General features: G+C 39.2%; 1 protein-coding gene across 3 annotated transcripts in view; it reads left to right on the top strand.

Moving 5' to 3' along the window:
- The first annotated feature begins 796 nt into the window (after positions 1–796).
- Positions 797–27080, top strand: part of IPO11 (importin 11) — a 189076-nt gene continuing 162792 nt past the window's right edge. For 2 of the 3 annotated variants that reach the window (XM_069556320.1, XM_069556321.1), the window contains exons 1-2: positions 826–1007; positions 24091–24234. In XM_069556320.1, coding sequence (XP_069412421.1) covers positions 24097–24234 — 138 coding nt within the window. In that variant the 5' untranslated portion in view covers positions 826–1007; positions 24091–24096. Of the gene's footprint in view, positions 1008–24090; positions 24235–27080 lie in introns of all 3 variants that reach the window. The other variant, XM_069556319.1, reaches the window with a different exon arrangement.

Below are 27080 nucleotides of genomic sequence, written 5' to 3'. Positions count from 1 at the left end.
CTCTTGGGTGATGAACATCCTTGTAATGCAAGGCTTATGTTTGTCTGATTCAAATCGTAACACTGCTACTTACTAGCTGTGTGAACTTTCACAGGTTACTTGACCCCTCCTTGCTTTGGCTTCTTCATTTGTAAAGTCGGCACAGTAAAAAGCATCTCATACGGGTGTTTTAAGGATTTAAATATATGATTTAGCTGAAGATCTTAGAACTGTATCTGGCACATTCTAAATGATTGTTATCCATCTTTTAAAAAATTATTATTATTAATCCTTATGAACACGTGACTATTTCCTTACAACAATTTTTTTCTAAATGTAAGAATACTTAGGTCACTAAGCTAGTTAATAGCAGAGGCAAAGATAACTGGATTTATCTCATTTTAATCTCCTCCCCCACTCCTCATCGTTCTGGACTTAAGCGCCCACCAAGCAAGTGTATGACCTTAAAAAATAAATATACGTGGGAGGGTTAACCGCTGAGAGTAGGATTATTTTAAATCTTTTCTCTTTAGACAGATCTGTAAAACAGTGCAGTTTGGCAGCTGATATCCATAATAAGAAAGGGGAAATTATTTTGATTTAAGCTTCAATCAACCCAGGAGACAACTGATTTTCCTGGGAGCAGGGCAGAGCGAACCTATGGTTTCCATGGTTACAGATCGCGCAGCGACCGGGGTCCCAGCTCCCATACTGCGCAAGCGCACAGAGCTGCCTTAGCTGCCCGGCGCCTTTGGTTTCGAAGAGAAAGCTCCTCCCTCTCCTTTCTCCGTTCTCCTATCATCTTCTCCCTTTGCCTAGTCCACGCGCGCCGGTGTCCGTGACGCAGTATTCATGCGCCCGTGTCGTTTAAGCCGCGACGCTGAACATGGCGCGTTCCTAGAAGCCGTTTTCGGCATCAGTAGGCGGCGGCGTGTGGACTGGAAGCGTGGGGCGCAGAAGCAGCCGACGCCGCTTCGTGTTGGGGCGTGGAAGCGGGAGAGACCGACTGTTCCGGACCGAACCAAACAGTGAGGCCCCGGCTTGAGAGCTTCAGAGCGCGCGCCTGTGGAAGGGAGGAGTGGGCTGGGCAGCGGAGACCTGAGAGGCGAGGGAAGAACGTGTGGCTGTTGGGAGGCCAGGCATAGCAGTAGCGAGAAGAGGGCGGCCTGCAGGCTTGGCTCTCTGTTACTTTAAGGACCTCTGGGAGCTCGAGGTTGCCCCAGTAAGCCTGGCAGCGGGAAGCATGATCGCGGAGGAATCAGGGTCCCGGGAAGCACGGACTGGAGGAATCAGGGTCTGGGGAAGCACGGACTAGGTGTCAAAATGAGGACGTAGGATGCTCATTGTGGCTGCGGTTGCGGGTTAGGGTGGTGCATTTGCCCTTGGGGGATAGGTGGTGCTAATTTGCAGAGATCGTGGTCGTCTTTAGTATAAAATCCTTGTATGTTTTTGCATATTGCATCCACGACATTGCTGCTAATAGCAGTGCTGTGAAAGCTTTAATTGACTATTAGATCCTTGCTTGCCTTTAGAGAAAAAGTGAAGGAAGTTATATATTTTCATAGAGGACCTACTTGCTAAGGTATGGCCGCCAGTGCTTGAGCCCAGCTTCTTCTGCAGCTTTGGAGGGTATTTGTGATTCAGCAATACTATATTGAGGCCCATCGCATCTATCATGTTTCTTTATCCTTTTGTGAACGTGGTGGTGAAAGAGGGCAGTATTATCTTTTCAGATTAACTTGACTACATAGGTAGGATTGCTGTATTGCCTCCTGGAGCCAAGATTGCAATTGACATCTCCCCTCCCCACCCGGTTTGTACGAGCTCAGTTGTAGTGCGGTAGTGCCCTTGCAGTTTGTCTATTCTTCAGAAGGGAATAAGGAAGAGCAGCTTTCAACCGTAATGCTTTTTATTTATTTTTTTTCCGCGGACTAGGAGTTCATTCCTTCATTTTCACGTTATTTCAGACTTCTCTATTCATTACTGAGGCTTCAGGTTAAAGGCGGTGTTACTACGACATCCTTTTCTTGACATTCCCTTGCATCTTTTGTCACTAAAGAAGCTTTGTGTGAAATTAGACTGAACATCTCTCCCTATTGGTGTAATAGGATTGTGGAATTTTCCCCCTGTAACTCCTAAGACAGGGAATAGAAGGAACAGTTTAATTATAGCAGTGATTTGTGGCAATATATTACAGCCTTAGGGCAGCTGGACCGTCTCTGCCCTAGTTACACTTCCTAAAGCAGAAGGAACTACTGAACACAAATGAGTTTAGTTGTGATGATGATAATTGGAGGTTCTAAATAAATAGGTGAAGATTATTCAGGACCAAACTTGAATGCAAAAGAATCCTTGTAGACACTTGGCAGTTAAAGTGTACTGAAAATCTTTCTAGAGATAAGTACGTGTATTTTTCCAGAAATGTTCATAGTTTGAGAAAGAAAATATGTTTGATTGGATAGATTTTAGCCTTTGTGTTGTATATATGTTTGTGTGTGTGTTTGTATTTAATCTTGGGCTTTTCCTAGTTTAGTGTTATTGATGACAGTTCCTTTCTTTTCCTATCTGCATCAAATGGGGACTGTCACTTAATTTCAGAGTGTTTTAGGAAACAGCAAGACACATTTTGGGCAGGTGTGAATCTGGAGTGTTTTTGCTTGGTTTTCTAAATATCAGGCTGATTACAGATAAGTCGACAGTTAAAAGCTTTGTAGGACTTGAGCTGCGACAGTGTTCTACCCTTGCTGCTCAAAATCTGGTGTATGGCATGACCTGAAAGTTTATTAGACGTGCACCCTCTCCAGCTTAACCCAGACCTACTGAATCAGAATCTGCATTTTAACAAGCTTTCCAGATGATGTGAATGTATATTATAGCCTGAGGCACACTACATTGGTTGGTAAAAGTTGAAGACCAAGGTCGTGCACAAACCTGCATAAAAATTATAGCACTTTTTATTTCTAATCTGAGGTGATCTTATGCTGGATATCAAGTCTGATTTCTCTGGTTGAAGCAGCTAAAGGCCCAGCAGTGCTAAGTGACGTGCATAAGGTCACGTATTATCTAAATTTTTAACTCAGGTTCTGATTCACTATAATGCATTTCTTTTGCTAGTTACTGCTAGAGTTCACCTTATCAAAACTGAACTAAAGCATTCATGAATGACAGCTAGGTATTCATTCAACAACAAACATTTATTGACTAATGGAAAGGCAGCCTACTAATCCTGGATGTCTTTAGTGATTACTCTTGTCTCCCATGGTGGTTACTAGCCCACCACCTCCTTCCTTCTTACTCTTTCCTGGATAATCTTGGTCTCTGTTTCACAGAGGAATTGCTGGGAAATCATTGCTTTTGCCTTCTTCACCCACGTACTCGTCCGCCTTTATCTGTTCATTTCTAATTGTGCTCTGGATTTTTTTTTTTTTCCCTCAGGGACAGTGTTTACTTGATGTATTAGTTTGCTAGGGCTGACATAACAAAAAACAGAGACTGGGTGGCTTAAACAACAGAAATTTATTTTCTCACAGTTCTGGAGGCCGGAAACCCAAGACCGAGGTTAGTGCAGAATTGATTTCTTCTGAGGCCTCTCTCCTTGCATTACATATGACCACGTTTTTGCCTCTTTACATGGCTGAACCTTTGAGCACTAGAACCTCTAGTGTCTCTTTTTCTCTTTAAAATACCAATCACACTGGATGAGAGGCCACGCTGATAGCCTCACTTAACTTAATCACATCTTCAAAAATCTTCAATATTAGGGATACTGAGGGTTAGGGCTCCAACATATGAATTTTGGGGAATACAGTCCATAACAGTTGGTTATCCATTTTACTCTCAACTGGTTCTAACTTACTAGGATTTAAACGTACTGCACTCATGTTAAATATACGCTTTTCACTCTAGATTCCTCTTCAGTTTTATCTGTAATAATTTTTTTTAAGTTTCTTGAGCTGTCTATATTCATTTTCTCCACCTTCCTGTTACTTATTTACTTATTTTTCAATGTGTTGAAGGCTGCCGTCTGTTGCCGTCACTGAGTTTGATGGGGTGATGGTCACTATTGATCTCTTTAGTCTGAAATCTAATGGAATCTTGTAAATCTTTTGACACTTTGACTGACTGTCCCGTTGAAATTCTCTTACGTTTCTGTGCCACTGTAGTCTCCTTACGTCCTTTCTAGCTCTTGGTCAGTCTTTCCTTCGTATATTTTCTCTCCTCTCTGGCCACTTTAAACATTCATTTCACTCTGGGGTACTGTCTTCTGCCTCTCTGCCTACTCTATTTGAAGGATTTCATCTGTTATGACTTCAACTTCTGTCCTTATTTTGATGATTCCCAAATCTCTGTTTAGCATACATCACTCTTAAGCACTGACACACTGTGGTTATTGTAAGACACCTTAAACTCATGTCAAAAAAACTATGTATCTCACCCTTTCTGAAGTTGCTTCCCTTCCTCTTGTGATTCTTGTGTACAACTCATCACTCAGTTGGAGACACCCAGAATCTTAACTCTTCCCTGTTATTATGTTGGTGTGCTGACCTTCCCTCACTTTCCTATATACTAATTAACCGGATCTTGTTTTATCTCTTTCATCTTCTTTTTCTCCGTGGCTGCCACCTTGGTTCAGATTATCAGTATTATCCAGCCTTCTCTGTAAACCTTCTAAAAAGTTTCCTTGCTCCTGACAGTGCACCACCCCTCCATACCCTTTCTTTTTCTGTGGGTTGATTGCGCTGTTATTCTGCACTTCTTTTATGCAGGCGTTCAGATAAAAATCCAAACTACCAGGCTTAGGAAATAGAGACATTAATGCTTTGGGTCTTGCTTGCCTTTTGCTTTCACCTTCAGCTATTTTCCTGCCTCACGTTCTTTTGTCATGCTGAGTTGTTTACAGTTCTTCAGAAGTCTTTGGATGTTTTTTTAAATTTGAGATGTTTGTATGTTGTGTGTCTTCTGCCTCAAGCGTACCCATCCCCTGTCTTACTAATACCCGTGTGTGCTCATCTGGATAACTTCTGCTCAGCGCAAATGTGGCCGTGCTCTCTGGGAAGCCTTCCCCAGCGTTCCTAGGGTGAGTTAGGTCTTCTGAGTGTTCTTCAATAACAGCTTAGTATAGCTTTTATAATGTCTTTTGTAATTGTCTTTTTTTTTTTCTCTCTAGACTTGAATGCAAGGGCTCTCTTATTTATTTCTCAGAGTAGTTCCTGCTTTATTGCTGAATACCATGAATGGAATTTGAATAATCAGAAAGTTGAAAAAAATGTGAATATTACATATTCTGGAGGTTAGACTGAGTGAGTTTGAAACGTCAAAGACTTTACACAGCTGTACACAGAGATTGGGATTTAGTCATTGGATTCATTTATTTGACAACTATTTATTCATCATTCTCTTTTGTGCCCGATACTACTTCTAGATTCTGGTGAGGTACCTTTGAACAAGTCGAAGTCCCTGGTCTCTAGATCTTAGATTATAATTGGGATTCTGGACAATAAAATCATATATATTAGACTATCAGACAGTTAAAAATATTAAAATGGAAGATTAGAAGATGGAAGGATATTCAGATTAGAGAGTTTCTTAATTGAAGGGAAAGCTATTTTATATTTTAGATTAGGCAGCCAAGGAAGACTTATTTGATTAGTTTGAGCAGAAACTGGATCGAAGCTAAACAGCAAGACATGCTGATAGCTAGAGGCAAGAATTTTCCAGCCAGAGGGAACACATTCTACAGGGAGAAGATAAGATATATTTTATGTAAATCCATTCCATTAAAGAGGGGTAGTGTATTGTCTCTAGCTCTTACTGTAGACAATGCCAAGACAGACACCCTTATCCTTTTCTCTTTCTTGTATCCTTATGCAGGAGTTTCTTCAGTTAGAGTATCAAGTGTGGAACTGCTGGGCATAGGATATTACCTGATCATAGGATACATAACACACATACACCCACACCCCACACACAGACACATTTCACTGCTAATGGCAAGATTGCTCTCTGAAGTATCTTTACTCATGTATACTCCAAGCAGCAGTGCTTAAAGGTTTCTGTTTACATACGTTCTTGCAAGACTGAATCTTTTCAGACTTTGTAATTTTTGCCAGTCTGATGATTATAAAGTAATATCTCAATTTTTAAAAAATTCCTCATAGCCAGTGAGGCTATCTGTCTGTCCTGATACTTATTGACCATTTGACTTTTCCCATCTGTGAATTGTCTCTGTATATCCTTCAGCCTGTTTTTTATTTCTCATTGATTTACAGACGTTCCATATATATTCTATATCGTAATCCTTTATCTTCTTAGTCATTTACAATTTCTTCTAATATTAAGCTTTTTAGCTTGTGTTTTCATTGACTTAATTTCGGTGTTCAGTTTTGCTGTAATATTTATCAGGAAGATAAACTATAGTCTTTATTGTATTTTGGTTCTCAAGTCTAAAGATTTTTAAAAAACAGTTAATTTCACTTGGTATTTGACAGTCCAATTAAAAGAAAAAATTGGATGATCAGTAGAGAGTATGGGGTTGTGATGGGAGGCTTGAATTCTAAATTCCCAGAAATGTCACCAATTTGCCTGTGACCGTACTGGATTCACAATTTATCTCTTTTACCTTTTGAATGCAGTTTCTTGGCCAGTAAAACAGAATGCTTAAATTAGATATATTTACTGTTGAGAGAAGTGGCATGGATGGCTCCAAGGTGATAGGAAATTATTTTAATGATGCAAAATATTATCTTAGTGATGAAATATGAAACAGTTGTTAATTCTGAAGATGCTATTGGGCATACAGCCTATACATGTTTTAATGAATGAATTTTTATAAATACAAATGACCCTTCAGGCAAAACTGTCACAGCAAGATTATGAGATTCTTCTAAGACGAATCATACGATATCCTGGATCAGTAATTGGAAACTACTAGTCAAAGATACATATGTTTGTAGAGGACTGATGATCCTTTAACAGTTAGCAAAAAGTTTTGACTAAAATTTGGTCAGTTGTGGTCTATTAAATTTGGGCTGTGCTACCCACTCCAGTATTCTTGCCTGGAAGATCTCATGGATGGAGCCTGGTAGGCTCCAGTCCATGGGGTTGCAAAGAGTCAGACATGACTGAGCGACTTCCCTTCACTTCATTACTCCCAAAGAACAGTATCTTGTCCAGAATCATATTACAGTTTCTCCTTCTCATTTCTTTGGCATCAGACAAGGAACTTTAAAACTAGGAAGCATAATTGCTGTTCTTTAGTAGTCTTTATACAAATATGTGTCTTTTCCTTTCGCCTAGAGAGATGTCACAGAAGGTGGTGGCGGCACTCGCTGCTCAGCGTTGCCTTGGTGGGTGTCCCTGTTGTTGAGGAAAAGGTCCTTAACTTTTCTTACGAGGATGTGTTCAGTCATGGGGACTCCCATGTATACCAAACAGGCAAAAGACTTCCTGACGTTTTTCAATGCCATTTTACTAAAAACTCCCAGTACAGCACAATATGTGGGTTTATTGGATAGGCCTTCTCTCACAGCTGCATCCTGGCACTGTATACTGCCTTTTTACATACTATATAGGTTACACATTTATTTCTGTGTCTCTACCCACTAGAATATACTCTTCATGAGAACAGAGGTTTTTTTTTTTTTTGCCTTTTTAGTGCATTGTTGTGTCCTAAGTGCCTAGAATAATGTCTCGCATTTGCAGGTATTCAATAAATATTTGAATGAATGAATGTGGAAAAGTCTAATGGTAAGCCAGCAAGTATGAGAAACCTGAAAAAGAGCACAGGATTAGAACCAAGGATGTTAGTTAGTCCCAGTGAAGAGCATTGTTAGCGTTTACTGGCTCAGTGTGCCCGTTTCAGTAGCTGACGGCACTTAGTGAGCTGCTTGTTCCTTTATTCCTTCATCTGTGCTTTAGCCCTTCCGCAGACTGTTCGCCTTTGCAGTGCCTTTTATAGACATTTCTCTCTCTACTGCGCTGTAATTCCTATACTTCCAGAAACGTGTCTTTCACCTCTTTCTTACCTTTTCTGAAAGCCTGCCTTCCACTCTTAGAAATTGCAATCACATTATTGCCTTAAGTTCCTCAAACATTTACGGAGCATTTACTATATCTTTGACACATTATATCAGGTGCAGGCAGGTATAGATGAATAAGACACAGTTCTTGCCTTTATGCAGCTCCTAGTTTTGTAGGTGGGACTCAAATTAACAAGGAAATAGATGTAGTAATAGAAGTATGTTCTGTAGGTAAGAAGGAGCACTTTCAGTTAAAGATTCCAGGGGAGGTGTTGTCAGGAGTGAGTAGTAGCTTTCATATTCTCTGTATCGTGGTCCATTAGCTGCCATTTTAAAAAACGTGCATAAAAGTAGGAATTGTCTGATGAACCCTTATCTACTCATCACCCAGGTTTCACGGTTATCAGCTCATGATCAATCTTATTTCGTCTCACCTCTACCTACTTCCCTCTAACTGTGTTGGTCGTGCTGTCTAGAAGCTTGGTCAGATTCAAATTTAACTATTAATTTTTGGGCAAACTGCTTTAAGATTTTGGTTTCTTACAGTAATAAAAATATCCATTTCTCTAAGCTTTTTAGTATGATTACTTTTCTATTTTCGTTATGTTGGAACTCTTCCCCTAGTTTTCACAGAAATTCATTTCTTCCTTTTCTTTGACACATCTTTGACTAGTTTGCTTTTGACCCCAGGCAGTTTAGCAATTTTGTAATATTTCCTATCTATAATTCTCCAGAATATGTTTTCTGCCTTCTGTTCTTCTTTTCATAGACTTGAACTGTAGATCATGATTTAACTTGCAGGCATTTAACTGTCCTTGAAAAAATGACATCTTCCTCTCGTCTCTCTGTAGGGGATGTTCCAGTAATTTATGGTAAATACTGCATTGTTTATACATTTCACCAAAAAGGCTACTCTTCATTCAAGTTATTTGCCTAGTGCCTATTCTTCCAGGACGAAAACTGGAGCTTTCAAGTTATTATGTCACTCTCAATGGCTCGTATTTCGCCATTCTTCCTCTTTCTGAATATTTGTCCTGTCAAATGTGGACTGCTGCAATGTTTTTCTCTTTAGGTGTTTTCATCCCGCTCCTCTTATCACTCTGCCTTTCCTATTCCACAATTTCTCAGTCTTCTTTTTGCTAAAACATTGCTTATGAATATTACATTTTCTTAAGTTCCATCATTTTATTTTGTATGAATCTCAAAAACATAGCTTCATCTCACATTTTCTTTTGGTAGAGATGAGAGTATTTTTCATGATGCAGCGTTCAAGTAAAGAAGTAGAGACAGTGCTGTAAGGAAGTTTTCCTGCCACCTTGCAGATGGTTGTCCTGGCCGGTGGTCACGAAAGAGAATCTCAGTGTCCTTCTCTTCCCAGGTCGTTGAGGGAAAAGGATGCTTGAACATAGTCTTTGGGATGTGCTACTTACTTCTCACCATCAGATGGCACTGCAGATTAATCAGTTTATTTTTACATCCTAGTAGGACATTGTCTGGTAAAGGAGTATGTTGATGTGGAAGCTTTCATGGAACAGGAAAAGACTTCAAAGTGGAATTAAAGATAAACACACTATTGCTAACAAACACAAATTTATTTTCCTTTTATGTGATGAAAGTGTACCGTATATATGTATATGAAGCATTATGTAAAAGGAAAGTAATAAAAATTTTTTTTGTTAGTTTCATTTTTCTCAGTCTGTTAAATATTTTAAACTCTTGACATCACTTCATAAGAATTTTTAGAGATGAATATTTATAGTTAAAACTGGATTGTAAGGCTCAAAGTCCCCTTCATGAGAAGGATTGTGTTTTGGTAAACGTTGCTATCACAGATCTAGGTAAATATGGCAGAACTATTGCTTATCAACTCTTGCTACTGAAAACCAAGTTTGTAAGCTTTCTCCTGAATGTTTTCATGAGAGTGCGCTTATTGACCACATTATCTACTTAAATGTGCATTTTTAATGTATTGCCATGATCTCTTGGTATGTGCTTGTCAAGAGAAATACATCATGATTTGAAGCTCTTGAGTTGGAATGTTTTAGAATTACAGAAGAGAAATCAAGCAAATATTCCCATGCAAATTTAGAATAGATATAAAGTGAAAATTCTTGGCCTTAAAAAAAAATCGTTTTTCATCATAAAAGTGGAATGTGTAGACTGTTAAAATCCCTCTAACTTCTGGGACTACTTCAGAACAGTACTGTTTATAATTCTGTTTCTCGCTTGTCTTTATTCTTAGACATTTTTTATTTGTATAGCTTTGCTGCATATATTTTATGTAGTATTTTTTTATTTGACATTATATATATTCCTCTAATTACACAACAGACTAAAAAAAGATCATTTTAAAAATTCTGATTGGTTTAGGATTTAAACTTGGATTTCTACCACTAAGTAGTTTGTAGGTCCTTTGAAACTCTTGAATAGATAGAATATTTCAGGAGTAGAGAAGAGAAAGCAAGGGAATATCTCTCTTTCTTGTTATATATGTTTTATTGTGTATTTTTTATCCCAAAGTAGATCAGTCTTTGACTGTCTGCATGACATCTTGTGGAGAATTTTTCGGTAGCTCTGATGGTTCTTTAACGTAAAGATATTTGGAGATATACGGAAGCATTTTGAGTCAAAACTGTCTTTACATATACTGTGTAAGGATGCTAAACAACCTATAATGCACGTATGGAGAAGAGTTTTCCTGTTGAGAAACTGAAATGAATTCAAATGGTGCAGTGTGGATTTGAATGGGACTAGCATCTCTGGGGAGAAGGCAATGGCACCCCACTCCAGTACTCTCGCCTGGCAAATCCCATGGATGGAAGAGCCTGGTAGGCTGCAGTCCATGGGGGTCTTTAGGAGTCAGACACGACTGAGTGACTTCACTTGTGGATTTGAATGGGACTAGCATCTCTGGGGAGAAGGAAGTGGCAACCCACTCCAGTGTTCTTGCCTGGAGAATCCCAGGGATGGGGGAGCCTGGTGGGCTGCCGTCTCTGAGGTCGCACAGAGTCGGACATGACTGAAGCGACTTAGCAGCAGCAGCAGCAGCATCTCTGGAACCTTCCAGATTATTGCAGAAGTCTTATGTCCTTTAATCTTGCTTTAATTTCTTAAACTATAACTCTCTCTTGCTCTTATTAACATTACTTATTAACACTTCAGCCACATGTTTCTCATTTCTTCAGTTACTTTTCTTGGTCTCGTGCTAACTGGCGTTTACATAGTTAGAGCACTTAAAAGAAAATAACAGCTTAGTTAGGATATAATGCACAGACCATATAATTCACTCACTGCAAGTATACAATTCAGTGATTTTTAGTATGTTCACAGAGTTGTGCGGTCATCACTACAAACAATTTTAGAACATTTCATCACCTCAAATGGAAGTCACTCCACATGTTTCTCAGTCCTTTTTATTTGTGGCTTGGTAGATCCTGTCTTTGTAGCATTGAAGAATATTCCATTGTCTTGATGCACCACAGTTTATTTATCCATTCACCTACTGAAGAATATCTTGATTACTTCCAAGTTTTGGCAGTTAGGAATAAAGCTGCTATAAACCTGTATGTGTAGGGTTTTGAGTAGATATAAAATTTTCAGCTGCTTTGGGTAATACCATGTAATGCAATGGCTGGATTGTATAGTAAGAGTATGTTTAAGAAACCACCAAACAGTCATCTAAAGTGGTTATACAATTTTGCACTTCCACCAGCAATGTCTGGGAGTTCCTATTGCTCCACATTCTTGCTACCTACCATTTGGCCATTCTAATAGGTGTGTAGTGTATCTCACTGACATTTTAATTTGTATTTCCCTGATAGCATGTGATGTGGAGCACCTTCTTACATGATTATTTTCACATCTATATCTTCTTTGGTAAGGTGTTTGTTAAGGTCTTTGGCCCATTTTTTAATCAGACTGTTTGATTGTTTTGTTGTTGAGTCTTCAGTTCGGTTCAGTCACTCAGTCATGTCCGACTCTTTGTGACCCCATGGACTGCAGCATGCATTTTGCCTTTTCTTTTTTTTTTTTTGGCCATGCTGCACAGCAAGCAGGATCTTGGTTCCCTGACCAGGGATTGAACCTGAGTCCTTTGCAGTGGAAGCACGGAGCCTTATCCACTGGACTGCCAGCTAGTCCTGTTCAGTTCAGTCACTCTGTTGTGTTTGACTCTTTGTGACCCCATGGAATGCCAGGTAGTCTTGAGAGTTCTTTTTACATTTTGGATAACAATTCATTATCAGATATGTCTTTTGTACATATTTTATCCCTGTCTGTGGTTTGTCTTCTCATTCATGATACTATCTTTTGCAGAACAGAAGTTTCTAATTTCAGTAAAGTCCTGCTTATCAATGATTTCTTTTATGGATTGTGTCTTTGGTAAACAAATCACCACACCCAAGGTCATCTAGGTTTTCTCCTAAGTTATTTTCGTGGAGTTTTATATTTAAATTCAGGTCTGTAATCCATTTTGAGTTAGTTTTTGTGAAAGACGTAACCCTGTGTTTAGATTCATTTTGTTTTGCGTGTGGAGGTTCGGTTGTTCCTGTACCATTTATTGACGAGACTGTCTTCCTCCATTGTATTGCCTTTGCCCCTTTGTCTAAGATCGAATTTATGGGTGTCTGTTTCTGGGCTTTCCGATCTGTTTCATTGGTCTGTTTGTCTGCTCTTTCACCAGAATCACTCTCTTGATTCCTATAGCTTTATAGTAAGTCTTGAAGTTGATAGTGTTAGTCCTCCCAGTTTGTTCTTCAGTATTGTATTGGCTTTTCCAGGGACTTTGTTTCTCTGTGTAAAGATTAGAATCAGATTGTTTGTATCTGTAAGACCATTTTTTGGAGTTTTGGTTCCAACCAAAATCCAGAATTCAGGTTGAGAAGAAGTAACATGTTGACAGTGTTGAGTCTTCCTGTCCATGAACATGGAATATCTATTTATTTAGTTGTTCTTTGATTTTGTTTTTTGGTATTTTGTTGTTTTCCTTGTAGAGATCATGTATATATTTGTTCAATTTATGTCTAAGTACTTAGTTTTGGGGGTTGCTGATGTAAACAATACTGTGTTTTAAATTTTCACTTCCACTTGTTCATTGTTGGTATACAGGAAAACATTTGACTTTTGTGTATTCATCTTGTATCCCACAACATTGCTATAAATTGCCTGTTAGTTCCAGGAGGTTTTGGTTGATTCTTTCAGATTTCTACATAGATGATCACATCATCTTCAGACAGACCAGATTTGGTGTTCCTTTCTGATCTATATACCTTTTCTTTTCTTACCTTTATTGTATTATGAAGGACTTCCAGTTCCATGTTGAAAAGGAGTGGTAAGAGGGAATAGCCTTCCTTTGTGCCTGATGTTAGTGGGAAAGCTTTGTTTCTCACCATTAAGTATGGTGTTGTCTATGGGTTTTCTGTAGATAGTGTTTATAAGGTTGAGAAACCTCCCCCTCATCTTTTGCCTTTTAATTAGATATCTTTTTTGAATTGTAAAAATTCTTTATATATCTTGCATCTAAGTCACATACCAGATATTGTTGTTGTTCAGTTGCTACATTGTGTCTGACTCTTTGAGACCCCCACTGCAGCGCACCAGGCTCCCCTGTCCTTCACCATCTCCTGGAGTCTGCACAAATTCATGTGCATTAAGTCGGTGATGCCATCTAACCGTCTCATCCTCTGTCTACCCCTTCTCCTCCTGCCTTCAATCTTTCCCAGCATCAGGGTCTTTTGCAGTGAATCAGCTCTTCGCATCAAGTAGCCAAAGACTGGAACTTGGGCCTTAAAGCTGAGCGCCGAAGAGTTGATGCTTTTGAACTGTGGTGTTGGAGAAGACTCTTGAGAGTCCCTTGGACAGCAAGGAGATCCAACCAGTCAATCCTAAAGGAAATCAGTCCTGAATATTCATTGGAAGGACTGATGCTAAAGCTGAAGCTCCAATACTTTGGTCACCTGATATGAAGAACTGACTCATTTGAAAAAACCCTGATGCTGGGAAAGATTGAAGGCAGGAGGAAAAGGGGACGACAGAGGATGAGATGGTTGGATGGCATCACCGACACGATGGACATGAGTTTGAGCAAGCTCTGTGAGTTGGTAATGGACAGGGAAGCCTGGCGTGCTGCAGTCCGTGGGGTCGCAAAGAGTCGGACACGACTGAGCATCTGAACTGAACTCATTTGCCATGAATTGATGGAACTGGATGCCATGAACTTAGTTTTTTGAATGTTGAGTTTTAAGCCAGCTTTTTCACTCTCTTCTCTCACCTTTATCAAGAGGCTGTTAGTTCCTCTTTGCTTTCTGCCATTAGGGTGGTATCATCTTCATATCTGAGGTTGTAGATACTTCTGCAGTCTTAATTCCAGCTTGTGATTCATCCAGTCTGGCATTTTGCATGATGCACTCTGCATGTAAGCTAAATAAGCAGGGTGATAATATACAGCCTTGATACACTCCTTTCCCAATTTTGAGCCAGTGCATTGTTCTTTGTTTGGTTCTAATTGTTGCTTCTGGACCTGCATACAGGTTTCTCAGAAGGCAGGTAAGGTGGTCTGGTATTCGCATCCTTTTAAGAATTTTCCTCAGTTTGTTGTGATCCACACAGTCAAATGCTTTAGTTTAGTCAATTTGCAAATATTTTCTCCCATTCTGTGAATTGTCTTTACTTTCTTGATGATATTGCTTGGTAAAGTTTTAAAGTTTGATGAATATAATTGTTAGTTTAATTGCATGTGCTTTGGTATTGTATTTGAGAATGCTTTACCTGGTCCAAAGTCATGAAGATTTACTGCTAGGCCTTCTAAGAGTTTTATAGAGTTAACTCTTCATGCTTAGCTCTGTGATTCATCTGGAGTTAATTTTTGTTTATGGTATAAGGAAGAGGTCCAGCTATTCTTTGTATGTTGATATTCAGTGGTTCCCTCACTATTTGTTGAAAAGACTGTTCTTTTTCTATCGAATTGTCTTGGTGCCCTTGTTGAAAATCACTTGCCTTTAGATGTAAGAGTCTATCTGGACTTTAAAATCTGTTTCTTTAATGTGTGTATCCGGCCTCTTGCCAGTACCAACACTGTCTTGATTACTGTAGCTCCATTGTAAGCTTTGAAATCTGGAAGTGTGAATGTTATTTCCATATTTCTGTTACTGATTCCAATCTGATAATTTATTTGTATGATTTCAATTCTTTTAAGTGTGTTGAGACTAATTTTTTGGTCTAGCATTATGGTCTCTCCTGGAGAATGTTTGCTGTACGCTTGAGATGAGTGGTTGCTCGCATTCTGCTGTTGTTGAGTGGAATGTTTGTTAGGTCTGGTTTGTGTATCATGTTCAAAGCATATTTCCTTGTTGATCTTCTTTCTAGATGTTCCATTCATTTTTAAAAAGTGGAGTACTGGAATCTCCAGCCTTTATTGTTTCTGGTTGAGCATCCTGGGGTAGGCATGATTCAGGCCCACTGTGCTTGGCCTGACAGTCCTGGGGTAGAGCTTCTGCCCCATGAGTGCTGCCAGGCTGGAAGAAGAGTACCAGACCTTTTGGCTGTGCTTGTCTGAAACAGAGCTGGGACAGATGAGAAATGCTGGCCGCTTGCCCTTTGTGGGGAGAAACTGCAGCCTCCTGTCTTGGCTCATTCTGCCAGGAGTGTAGCCTCTGCATTTTGTGGAGCAGCAGTGAGCTTGTGGCTCAAATGCCACAGATTCTTGCTATTTTTACCAAAATTTAGCAGTATTTCTTGTGTAAATGCTCCGTTTGCTGTGTGTCCATAGACATACTTTCTAGAGACTGAAAATGGTTCCTTTTTGTAACTTTTATCAGTTACGGTTGTTTAACTGAGGAGAGGATCGATGGAGCTGTTCATGCCATCGTTCCTGAAGTGTTCTTTTCTTTCTTTCTTTTTTTAATTATTTACTTATTTATTTTTGGCTGTGCTGGGTCTTCATAGCTACACATGGGCTCTCTCTAGTTGCAGCAGGTGAGGGCTACACTTCATTGCTGCGCACAGGCTTCTCAGTGCGATGCTGGCTTCCCTTATGGAGCACCAGCTTAAGTGCGCAGGCTTCAGGAGTTGAAGCACGAGGGCTCAGTGATCGCGGTGCACAGGCTTGGCTGCCCTGAAGCTTGTGGGACCTTCCTGGACAAGGGATCGAATCCATGTCCCCTGCTTTGGCAGGCGGATTCTTAACCACTTGGACCACCAGGGAAGTCCTCCTTTCTTTCTTTTAAACTGGACATGGAAGCTAGAGTGCTGATTAGATTGTTGCCGATCATTTTTGGTATTTCAGAGATGAGGTTATATACTTCCTTTTGCATCACCTTAGAAGGCACTTAGCTCAAGTTGTGCAGCTGTTGGTGATACTGTAGTAAATTTGCTTTCTTGGTTGATCTGGTGACTGACAGATCCCTTCATTTTAAAGGTTTATTTCTTCATTGCATTTAGCAAGTAATCTATGGGATGATACTTAGACACACTGGGAATATCCTGTTCCCCAACAGCTCTTCTTTCACTTAATGGTTTTAGCATCCATATTGATCCATGCCTGAATAAATTATATCACTGAGGGAACATTTTTGATTTTGAAATTCTTTTTCCTTCAACTTCTCTCTATTTTTTAAAAAATATAAATTTATTTATTTTAATTGGAGGTTAATTACTTTACAGTATTTTATTGGTTTTGCCATACATCAACATGAATCCACCACAGGTATACACGTGTTCCCCATCCTGAAAACTTCTCTTACAATCTTACGCCTTCTTTTTCTCAGTTTACTTACTCATGGCTTTAACTTTTAATAATGGGGTGGGTTTATTATTTGCATGGAATGTCCTAAAACTAAGGATAAACACAGGTAATGTAGTAGGCTAAAAAATGGTCTTGACTGGAATTAAAGATGATGCAGGCCTGAGAATTCTGTTTTTTGGTGACAGGCAGAGGTATTGGGTTTTCTGTATTTATTTCTTTTAATGAAAATTAGTTTGTTTTCAACTGTAGGCACATCTGTATTATCTTTGGACCTTGGATTTTTCCAGAATTGGGAAAATACCTTACAGACTCAAGCTTAGAAAGCCCACTTAGAAGGTCTGAGTGTTTTAGGCCCTTGGTCATATATCGCTAGATTATTTAGACTTTAATAGCATCGAAGAGTATTAGAGTTCCAGTAATGAATAAATTGAACTGAATGACTTGTGAAATAGTGAGAAGGGCGACTTGCCCTTTTAATTTTCACCTTCTCCTTTCTTCGTATTGTTCTTAGGGGAAAAAAGGAGTATGCATTTAGACTTTGAATAATTCTCTTCGGTAGTATAGTTAAGAGCTTATAAAATGCTCATAAGGAGTGTTTCCTCTTGCTTATGATTTTCAAACTATTCAAAATAATGAAAATCAAAACAACCTCAGTGTATGCATGATTAATTAGAAAACCTAGGCAAATTTAGTCTTTCTGTTTGCTTCGTTGTCCCCAGGGCCTTGGTAATTAATAGGAACACTGAAGGGCAAAGGATACCTGGTTTTAACATAGGTGTGGGGTTTCTCTCACCACACACAGACCTGTAACAGCACCTGCGCTGTGAGAGACTAGCTTCTCTGGCCTTCAGGCCCCCCTTTTGATGATCCTGTCTTGCCCTGAAGATCCTGTTGGGTCCTTTGGGAAGTGTCCCGCTGGCTGGTCTTATCAGTTAGTCTGTGTCTGTCTCTGCCTCTCCTCCTGCCCTCTGCCCTCTGCCCCGCCCTCCGTCTTTTCTCATTCCTTACCCCTTCTCCTTTTCTTCTTCCTTCTCTTTCTTTGTCAGTCTCAGGTCTCCAGTTTTTTTGGAGACTAGTTTTAATGTCTGCCTCAACTGCCATGTGCAGATAACAGTAGCAGCGCTATTGTATTTCTGCATGCTAGTTCCAAAAGAAAGATGTTGGAGGTTAGTTTCCAGGTGTGCTGTCCTTCAAACTGACTGCTAGTCGTCAGTAGTCATCTGCCTTTTATTCTAAATGAAGTTTACCTCATCACTGTTACAGTTGAATGACTCAGTATATTTCTCTCTCCATTCTTTGTTGCCATTGTTGTCCTTTCAAGAGAACTCCACAACTGCTGCTGCTGCTGCTAAGTCGCTTTAGTCGTGCCCGACTCTGTGACCCCATAGACGGCAGCCCACCAGGCTCCCCCGTCCCTGGGATTCTCCAGGCAAGAACACTGGAGTGGGTTGCCATTTCCTTCTCCAAGGCATGCAAGTGAAAAGTGAAAGTGAAGTCGCTCAGTCCTGTCCGACTCTTCATAACCCCATGAACTGCAGCCCACCAGGCTCCTCTGTTCATGGGGTTTTCCAGGCAGGAGTACTGGAGTCGGGTGCCATTGCCTTCTCCAACTCCACAACTGAGTACCGCATAAATACTTAACACAGAAAATGTAGTCCTTTTGTTGCAGGAAGGGGGACCCCTTCCAGAGCTCAAAACTGGGCTCTTGTCTAACACTTGGAAATGAATTGTCCGAGGAGACATGTGCTGACAAATCAAGAGATTTTATTGGGAAAGGGCACCCGGGTGGAGAGCAGTAGGGTAAGGGAACCCAGGAGAACTGCTCTGCCACATGGCTTGCAGGTTTTGTGGTGATGGGATTAGTTTCCGGGTTGTCCTTAGCAAATCATTCTGACTCAGAGTCCTTCCTGGTGGTGCACGCCTTGTTCAGCCAAGATGGATGCCAGAGAGAAAGATTCTGGGAGGTGGTCGGACAGGTGATGTCTCCTTTTGACCTTTCCCGAACTCTTCTGGTTGGTGGAGGCTTGTTAGTTCCCTGTTTCTCACCAGGCCCTCCTGTCCTAAAACAACTCAGGCAAATAGTTACTATGGTACCTGGCCGGGGGGGCAGTTTCAATCAGTGTGCTTCCCCTAACACTTTCAGATTTCTGATGGATTCAGGAGTCCTTTTCTCCAGGAACCTGTTATGGGAGTGCGTGGTGTGTTTCTAGGTGTTCGGGAGCAGGGGGGTGTGGTGAGGCCGTTTTATGATTCAGTAGGAAGAGCTGAGTTTCCAGAACTTTGATATCAGGCCTCGCTCTGCCGTGTACTAGTTTTCTGCAGTGATCCTGGGCAACTCTCTTGATAGCTGTAAATTCTTCCTCTATGAAACAATGATACTAATACATATGCCACATTTGCTTTTTATTGGTTTGGTATAGGATCTTTAAAAAATTTAATATGCTTTAGTAATGTGGCATTTTAAATAATCCATTATGATGGGTCTGTCATTGCTGAATTGTTAATTTTTGAGGATATACTTAATCTGCAATTCAGGAACTGATTGCTGCCTAAAGCTTCCCTTGTAAGTTAATTAGTACTTGGAAATATTTCCAGTAGAAGTTACAAATGATGATTTGTTTCTCAGACCAAAAAACCTTTTTACGCATTAGATAAACCACTCATAATATTGTTTTTGTGGGAGAAATGTACTCTGGATTCCAACTGGTATTCTAGAAACGTATTTTTCATAGTTTGTTTCTATAATTCTCTCTTCCTCCCACCTCATCATTCTTCATATTTTTGGGAAAAGACCCTTTTCAATTCTTAACAGCTATTTCAGTACTTGGCACAGCATTGGTTCTCCAAATATATGTAAGCTGAGCTCTCCCTCTCAGACTGAAATGGGCCTCTTGGAAACAAGGATCAAAAGTGAGAGGAGGAGAGGACAGGGCATATACTTCTGTGGAGGACCCGGATGGAGCAGGGTGCTGGTGGGGAGGTAGGGATTCTGTCATTTACATTGGACCAGATGAATCATGAGGGTGGTTGTTGTAGAGCTGCTGAGGCGCGTCCAACTCTTTTGCAACTCTATGGACTGTAGCCCACCAGGCTCCTCTGTCCACAGGATTTCCCAGGCAAGAATACGGTAGTGGGTAGCTGTTTCCTTCTCCAGGGGATCTTCCCAACCCAGGGATAGAACTCATGTCTCCTGTATTGGCAGGTGGATTCCTTTTACCACTGATCCACCAGGGAAGCCCAAATGGTGAGGGTAAGTGGGGCATAAAGATTAGAGTACATAGACTTAAGGATTGCTTTGTCATGAAGGTCCAGAGAAGTGTAAAGTGTGAAGGTGTGTATATGTGTGTGTGTGTGTGTGTGTGTGAGTGCTCTGCATAAGCTTTGTTCTAGGTATAAATTGCTCTGGGGGTTGGCAGTGATCAATGATTTTATTTTTCTAGTAGTAGCCCAAAGCAGAGACATGGTATTTTTCTTTCTTTTTAGGGTTGGAGTAGGGATGAGTTCTGGTGGAGCCTTTCTCTATTATTATAGTCACATGTTCTTCCTGTCTTCTAGGGGCTTTTTTTTTGGCACGTGTACTAAAGCCCAGACACTTCAGTTTTTCCCCTACAAAGTCTTCACATGATCTGTTCCTGCCTATTTCTCCACCTTATCTAGTACTGCTTTCCCCTCTTCTCATTAAATGTCAACTATACTGGCTTTCTTAGGTTTGTTTATAATACTAAAACCTTGTTGCAGTTGTTTCCCGTGTCCAGATCTCTGCTTTCAGATGTTTGCCTGGCTGGGTCTCTCTTGTCATTCTCATGTCTCTTGTAAATGTCACTAGAGAAGACTTCTCAGAATACTCAGTCTAAAGTAACACAGTCAGAGTCCATCTTTAACATTATCTTATTTTCTTTTATTTATTTATTTTTATTTTCTTATTTTATTATCTACCTCCTATCACCTCTTTTTTTTTTTTTTTTCCCCTATCACCTCTTAAAACTATCTTCTTCCACTAGAATGTTAACTGCCTGAAGTCAGGGACACAGTGTTGTTCACGGCTGTATTCTCAGCACCTGGAACAATGCCTGGTACACAAAAGGCTTTCAGTAATTTCGTTGAATAAATCAGTTAATTAGCTTCAGTGTGGTTCAGTGTGAAGTCCTTTATTGTTCAGAATTGATCACTTTTGTTAATTCATCAAGTATCTACCCACTAAATATTGTGTGTCTTGTTGGGCCCATGGACCTCAGATGGCTTAGTCTGTTCCGTCACTCATGAAAGTCAGTATTAGATATTGATTAAGAGCAGTGGCTTTGGTATTCAGGTCCAGGGACTGCCACTTGGTAGACGTGGCCTTGGCAAGCTAAGGTCTCTGATCCTTTAGTTTCCTACCTAACATATGGTGATAATAGTATCTACCACATAGAATAATTAATAGGAATAAATAAGTAAAGCACTTACTGCAGTGCTTGGCATGTAATATATGCTCAGATACTGGCTTTTTAAAAAAAAAACAAAAAAAAAACCTTTATTATTATTACATTTTGCTTGGGGGAGAATCAGTGAATTCCTGCTCTTCATCCTGTAGATAGTTCCCTGTGAGAGCTGCAGGTCAGTGCTGGTCTTCTCTTTCAGGAATTATAATGGAAGCTCTTGTATGTTTTGTCATCCGCTGCATTAGCAGTAGAGCTGAGCTTTCAGATGTACCTCAGCTTTAGATGTTCTAAAAGTTGTGCTTCTTGAACTTTGACAATTATTAGGACTTACCTAGAGGACTTCTTAAAGCACAGCTCTTTGCCCCAGTGCCTCCTGCCGCCAGCCCCTGTTTTCATTTGCTAGGTTTGGAGAGAAGACTGAGAGTTTGTGTTTCTGTGAGATGATGCTGGTGTTGCCAGTCCTTGATTGGTGCCACTTTGAGTGGGTTTTTCTAGAGCTGTGCTATTATGGTAGCCACTAGCCACATGTGGCTGTTGAGTACTTGAAACTGGGTTACTTTGAAATGAGATGTACCTTAAGTATAAAATATACACAGGATTTTGAAGATTTAGTATAAAAGATGTAAAATATCTCATTATTAGTATTTTCAAAATATTGAAATGATAACATTCTGGATATATTGAGTTAAATATTATATAATAAAACTAATTTCATGTGTTTCTGTTTCTTAATGTGTCTACTGGAAAAGGTAAAAATTACATACGGCTTGCTTTGTGACTTGCATTGTATTTCAATTAAGTAGAAAGGTGTATTGCCGTTGTCTTTATTTTATTTTTATTTTAACATTTTAACTAATTAAATAAGTATTTTTGGCTGCCCAGGATCTTCATTGCTTTGCGCGGGCTTTCTCTAGGTGTGGCTCCGCAGGCTTCTCACTGCGGAGGCTTCTCTTGTGAAGAACGGGCTCTCGGTGCCTGAGCTTCATTAGCTGCAGCGCGTGGGCAGCGTATGTTCTCAGTCATGGCATGAGGACTCCGTAGTTGTGGTGCGTGGGCTCCAGAGCACAGGCTCAGCAGTTGCTCCACAGCACGTGGAGTCTGCCCGGACTAGGGATCGAACCCATGTCCCCTGCATCGGCAGGGGGATTCTTACCCACTGGACTACCAGGGAGGCCCTGCCTATCTCTTTAAAGTATCTTCTTGGGCCTCCATAAAGTGAGTCTCCCTTTCATAGCCTATTTTTGAAATCATACATTACCAAGAAACCCTGTAAATTGAGTGAAAATCCATTTGCTTATTTTCAAGTGATAATGAAACACAGAGACTTATTCAAGAAGCTCCCATGATGGAAACGAATCTGAGAAAGTATATATACGATATATATATATATATATATATATATATATATATATATATATATATATAAAATAACTGAATCACCAAGAAAGTTAAAAAAAACCAAAACACTCCTGATTAGTGAGGGAGGTAATATATGTTTACAAGGAACCACCCTAGTCAGTTCTAAGATAGAGACAAGAAGAGACTACTAATTTATAACCTTAGTCCAACTCCATTGCTAATTGGTAATATTTGTCTGATACCCTGCCCTTTCTTAATTCACAAAGGCTTCAAAATGATTAATTTCCTTAAAAGTTATAATACTTTGGGTCAGATTTCTTGTAGAATCAAATTTTTGGGAGCTTCCCTTTTCTCGAGTCATTGGAATTTAATTACAACTCTTAAAGGAAGCAATTTGCCTTTGACTCTGGGTTAGTGACTTAGACTTTTACTATCTGGAACATTCTTCAGTTTTAGGCAATTGCTATCACAAAGCTAATTCCCAGTCACCTCTGTACCAAGAACTATTTTCTATCAACGTTTAGTTTTCAGGTTTTTTTAAAAAAAAGTTTTTAAAAAGGGTTTTTGGCCATGCTCTGCAGCATGTGGGGTCTTAGTTACCCAACCAGGTCACACTCGGGTCACGCCCGAGTTTCCTGAAGTGGAAGCACGGAGTCTGTCAGGACGTCTTGGCCACTGGGCCACCAAGGAAGGCCTGGTTTTCAGCTGTAGTTCTGCATACGTTGTATATGTGTATTGTGAACAACTACATATGCTTTCCCAACAAACAGTATTGGGATGATTAGAAACAGAATCCTAGAGAATTCAGTAAATTCCTTATGTGTTTTTAGGATGGTTTCAGACATTATAATAACAAAATCACTCTGGTGTATACTTAAAACTAACACAACATTGTACATTCATTAACTAAACTTCTATAAAAAATTTTATTGAAGGATTAGGTGATCCAACCTTTTTTTAACTTAAGGTTTATATTTTGTTGGTTTAGGTTCTCTTGCCCCCCCTCCCCTCCCCCAACACAATATTTCTTGGATATGTGTTTGTCTTGTATATTAAAAAAAATTTTAGATACATATTACTGGAGGCACCTGAGATGATAGCATGAGGTACTTAGCAATCAGTCAAAGCGTTCTTTTTGCAGTTCTCTTCCTTCTGGTCTTCTTAAGGATAAAATGGTTAATACTTTTATAGATTTTATAATGCTTATCTTGAAAAAGAAACAAAATAATTAGAGTCTTGAGCAGGCAGTGTTATTTAACCAGAATTTAGTAGCTTTGATATTTGTTTGTCATTGCCCCTCCCCCTTCCAACTTACTGCCTTGTATTTATGGGATAATAAAATGGCATTTTCTTTTACAGATAAATTGGTTTAAGCAAAGGCAATTTGACTTATGGGGTTTTAAATAAGAGTATGGGTGGTACATGAAAGAGAAATCAAGCAGAAACTTGAAAGAGTAGGTAAATGATTGAAGTATGGGAGCAATTCAGAACATTGAGGCCTTTTCTCCATTTTTGTTACTGTTAATTTTTTTTGTATAATGTACATTCAGGTATGTTAACGTGTCGTTTCCAGGTTTCCATGGATCTCAATAGCGCCAGTACTGTTGTTCTTCAGGTCTTAACGCAGGCCACCAGTCAGGACACTGCTGTGTTAAAACCCGCCGAAGAGCAGCTGAAACAGTGGGAGACGCAGCCGGGTTTCTATTCAGTGTTGCTGGTAAGTGGTTCTAAAAGAGTTTACTATTCTTTTTGATAGAATGAGGTACTATTATTTTAATTGTTCTAAATTAAATTAAATTTAATCTAGTGAAACTGATCCAGAGATTTGGCTGCCATCCCTCCTGCCACATGTTAATTCAGGGTGTGGCTCTTGAGGATGTTTACGAAATGTTTGTTGATGGTTGATAAATAACCCCTCAGGGTACAGTAAGTCTCCTACATATGAACCGACAACTTGCGAACTTGTGTGCCAGCCCCTGTCTGTATGTCACCTGTTATACTTACTACTGTGCTTTTCAAGGGACTGGACTGTAAGACTTAAAAAAATTATGTGCATATTATTCGTGTGAGAAGTATTATAAACCTCTTATAGTACTATATAGCTAATTCTGTTAGTTGGGTACCTTGGCTAACTTTGTTGAACTCAGGAGCAAATTGAACTTAAGAACAGTCTCTCAGAACAGAACTGGTCTGTATATAGGGGACTTACCAGTAGAATCTGCTCAGCAGGCAGCACTGTGCTGATAATCTATTTTAATGTGTTAATGCTGACTTGAATGAAGACTATATGTGGTACACTTTGATGTTTTGTCTTCATCCTTATCCTTGCCCCAGTTAATTTACATTGTCAGAATTCTTCATCAGAGGTCTCCCCACAGCTGCATGAGTCAGGTCTGCCATGCTCACTTTAAAACATTTTCTTTTCCCCCATCTAACAATTATTTTCTTAACATCTGATTTTTTTCCCCTGGATATTATGGGAAATAGTATAATAATTAATAGTGCTTTAAATCTTTCTGGGAGTTTAAAGCTTTTGGATAATTAATCAAAATTGTTTTCTCATTACCAGAATGAAAAGATGTCTTTTTGTATTGAAGGCCTCTCTTATTCTTTTTCTTCTGAAAATTTGAGAACTCTGATTGGTGTTTCAGATTTAGTTTCTGACCATGGCAAGGAGGCTACAAATTGAATCAAAAACTGATTCACTATTTGTGACTGGGTCAAAAATTCAGAGCAGAACAGTTTACTTTATCTTGTAAAATAGAAAACTGTGGCATTACATACATATTTTGACTTCATGATTGAAAAGTTTTGAGTTGTTACATTTGAGAAGATACACTAGTCATGCCTGGAAGGGAAATTAAGTATCTGAAGTCATACTGGATATTCTTAATATAACATTAGAAAATTGTCTCTTTGGCACAGTAACACAGAGATGAAAACCAGAGTAATTTCTAAAGAGGCTGAAGAAAGTGTCTTCTTCTCATAGATCATCCCAGCATTGTGTTTATAAATCTGGGGCATAGTATGCAAATCTTTAGAGAATCCTGTATTTTTACTCTTCATGTGCTTACTTAAACGAGCATGCTTTGTAATTAGCCTTGTGTTTTTTCAGACCAAAATATAAAAGACCTCTGGAATTTCTTACTTTAATTACTGCTTGACTTTGGGAGAACCAATAGACTTGCTTGATACTTTCTGTGTAATGTATGAATTATAAATATTAAGTGCATAGACCTGTTTGTTTTTATTTTTATTAGGTTTACTTTTCTTCTTAGAGGGATAGTAAAGTTTCTTTTAGATGGAGTATAGATAATAATAGATTTTAAAACTGCTGAATGTAAGTTATTTCTTTCTTTTTCCCTATTCTCACTGTTTTGGTACATTGGTTCTGTTTGAGCCTTAGCCATCCAGAGTAGTCTGGAGATTCCTAAATTTGTGTACCTGATCTCAGGTGTGTATTCCAACCTGGTTATTCAGTATATTTATTTAGTATATATTTACTTGTATTGACACCTGCAGCTTGACTTTTCTTGGTTCCTTGGTATAGCTGAGTTAAGTTGAGATCTACCAGCTTCCGCAATATTCCCACATTACTTTCATTCACTCATTTGCTCAATAGCTATTTATGAAGTTTCTGCTTTGTCAGGCTCTGTGCTAGACTCCACTCATAAGACACAACTCAGTCTAGTGTGGAAGGTAGGCATGTTAAGGGTAAGAGCTAATGCAATTAATTAATTAGTCTTACAATTAATGTGGTGAGAGAACCTATGCTTTCTTTTGCAAGGACACCCAAAGAGGGACTCTGCCTCAGTTGTCACAGGTCTTAAGGAATAAATAGACATTACCCAACTGTCTCTGTAACTTTTTTTGGTATGCACCTGATTTTAATACTTAACATATTAATTTTTTTTAATACAGTGAAAGACATACTTCCACATCATTATTTTTGACTTTGAGGTTTTCCCACACAAAGTTGTGTTTAAGAGGTCAGTTCTAGGGATTTGAGTTGTTTTAGGTCTGAATTGTTGTACAGTTTTAGTTAACATATCCCTACAATTCCTTTTTGTCCCATCTACCCACTATTCTAGCAACACTAAAAATTTTATTATTATGCATGCAGGGTCTTAATTCCCCAACCAGGGGTCAAACCTATGCTCCCTGCAGTGGAAGCATGGAGTCCTAAGCACTGGACCGCCAGGGATTTTCCTAGAAAGCAATAAAATACACTTTAATTCTCATTGTTTGTGATATTTCAAATTATACTCTAAATATTAGTTTTACTCTTCTTATTTCATATACCTTTATAATTATTACAAATTTTTGGTAACAGTTTTAATAAATTTTAAAGGTCACATAACAGTTGTAATTTTGATTTCAAGGTCATGTTGCATGGTTTAGCTTGCACAGTCATTTTTACACTGTCTCATGATGGTACAAGGCAGGAATTGCCTGTATTTGGATTAACATGGTGAGTAAATTTTTTGAGTAATGGTTAACTTTGATTTGAAATTATTCACAGCTTCTGCTTTTCTAATACTTGAAAATATTTTGTTATCTAAC

This window comes from Ovis canadensis, chromosome 16 (genome assembly GCF_042477335.2).
Source record: "Ovis canadensis isolate MfBH-ARS-UI-01 breed Bighorn chromosome 16, ARS-UI_OviCan_v2, whole genome shotgun sequence".
In the NCBI taxonomy this organism is placed as follows: domain Eukaryota; kingdom Metazoa; phylum Chordata; class Mammalia; order Artiodactyla; family Bovidae; genus Ovis; species Ovis canadensis.
The sequence above is the reverse complement of the archived record's forward strand: the minus strand, read 5'-3'. Positions and strand labels throughout refer to the sequence as shown.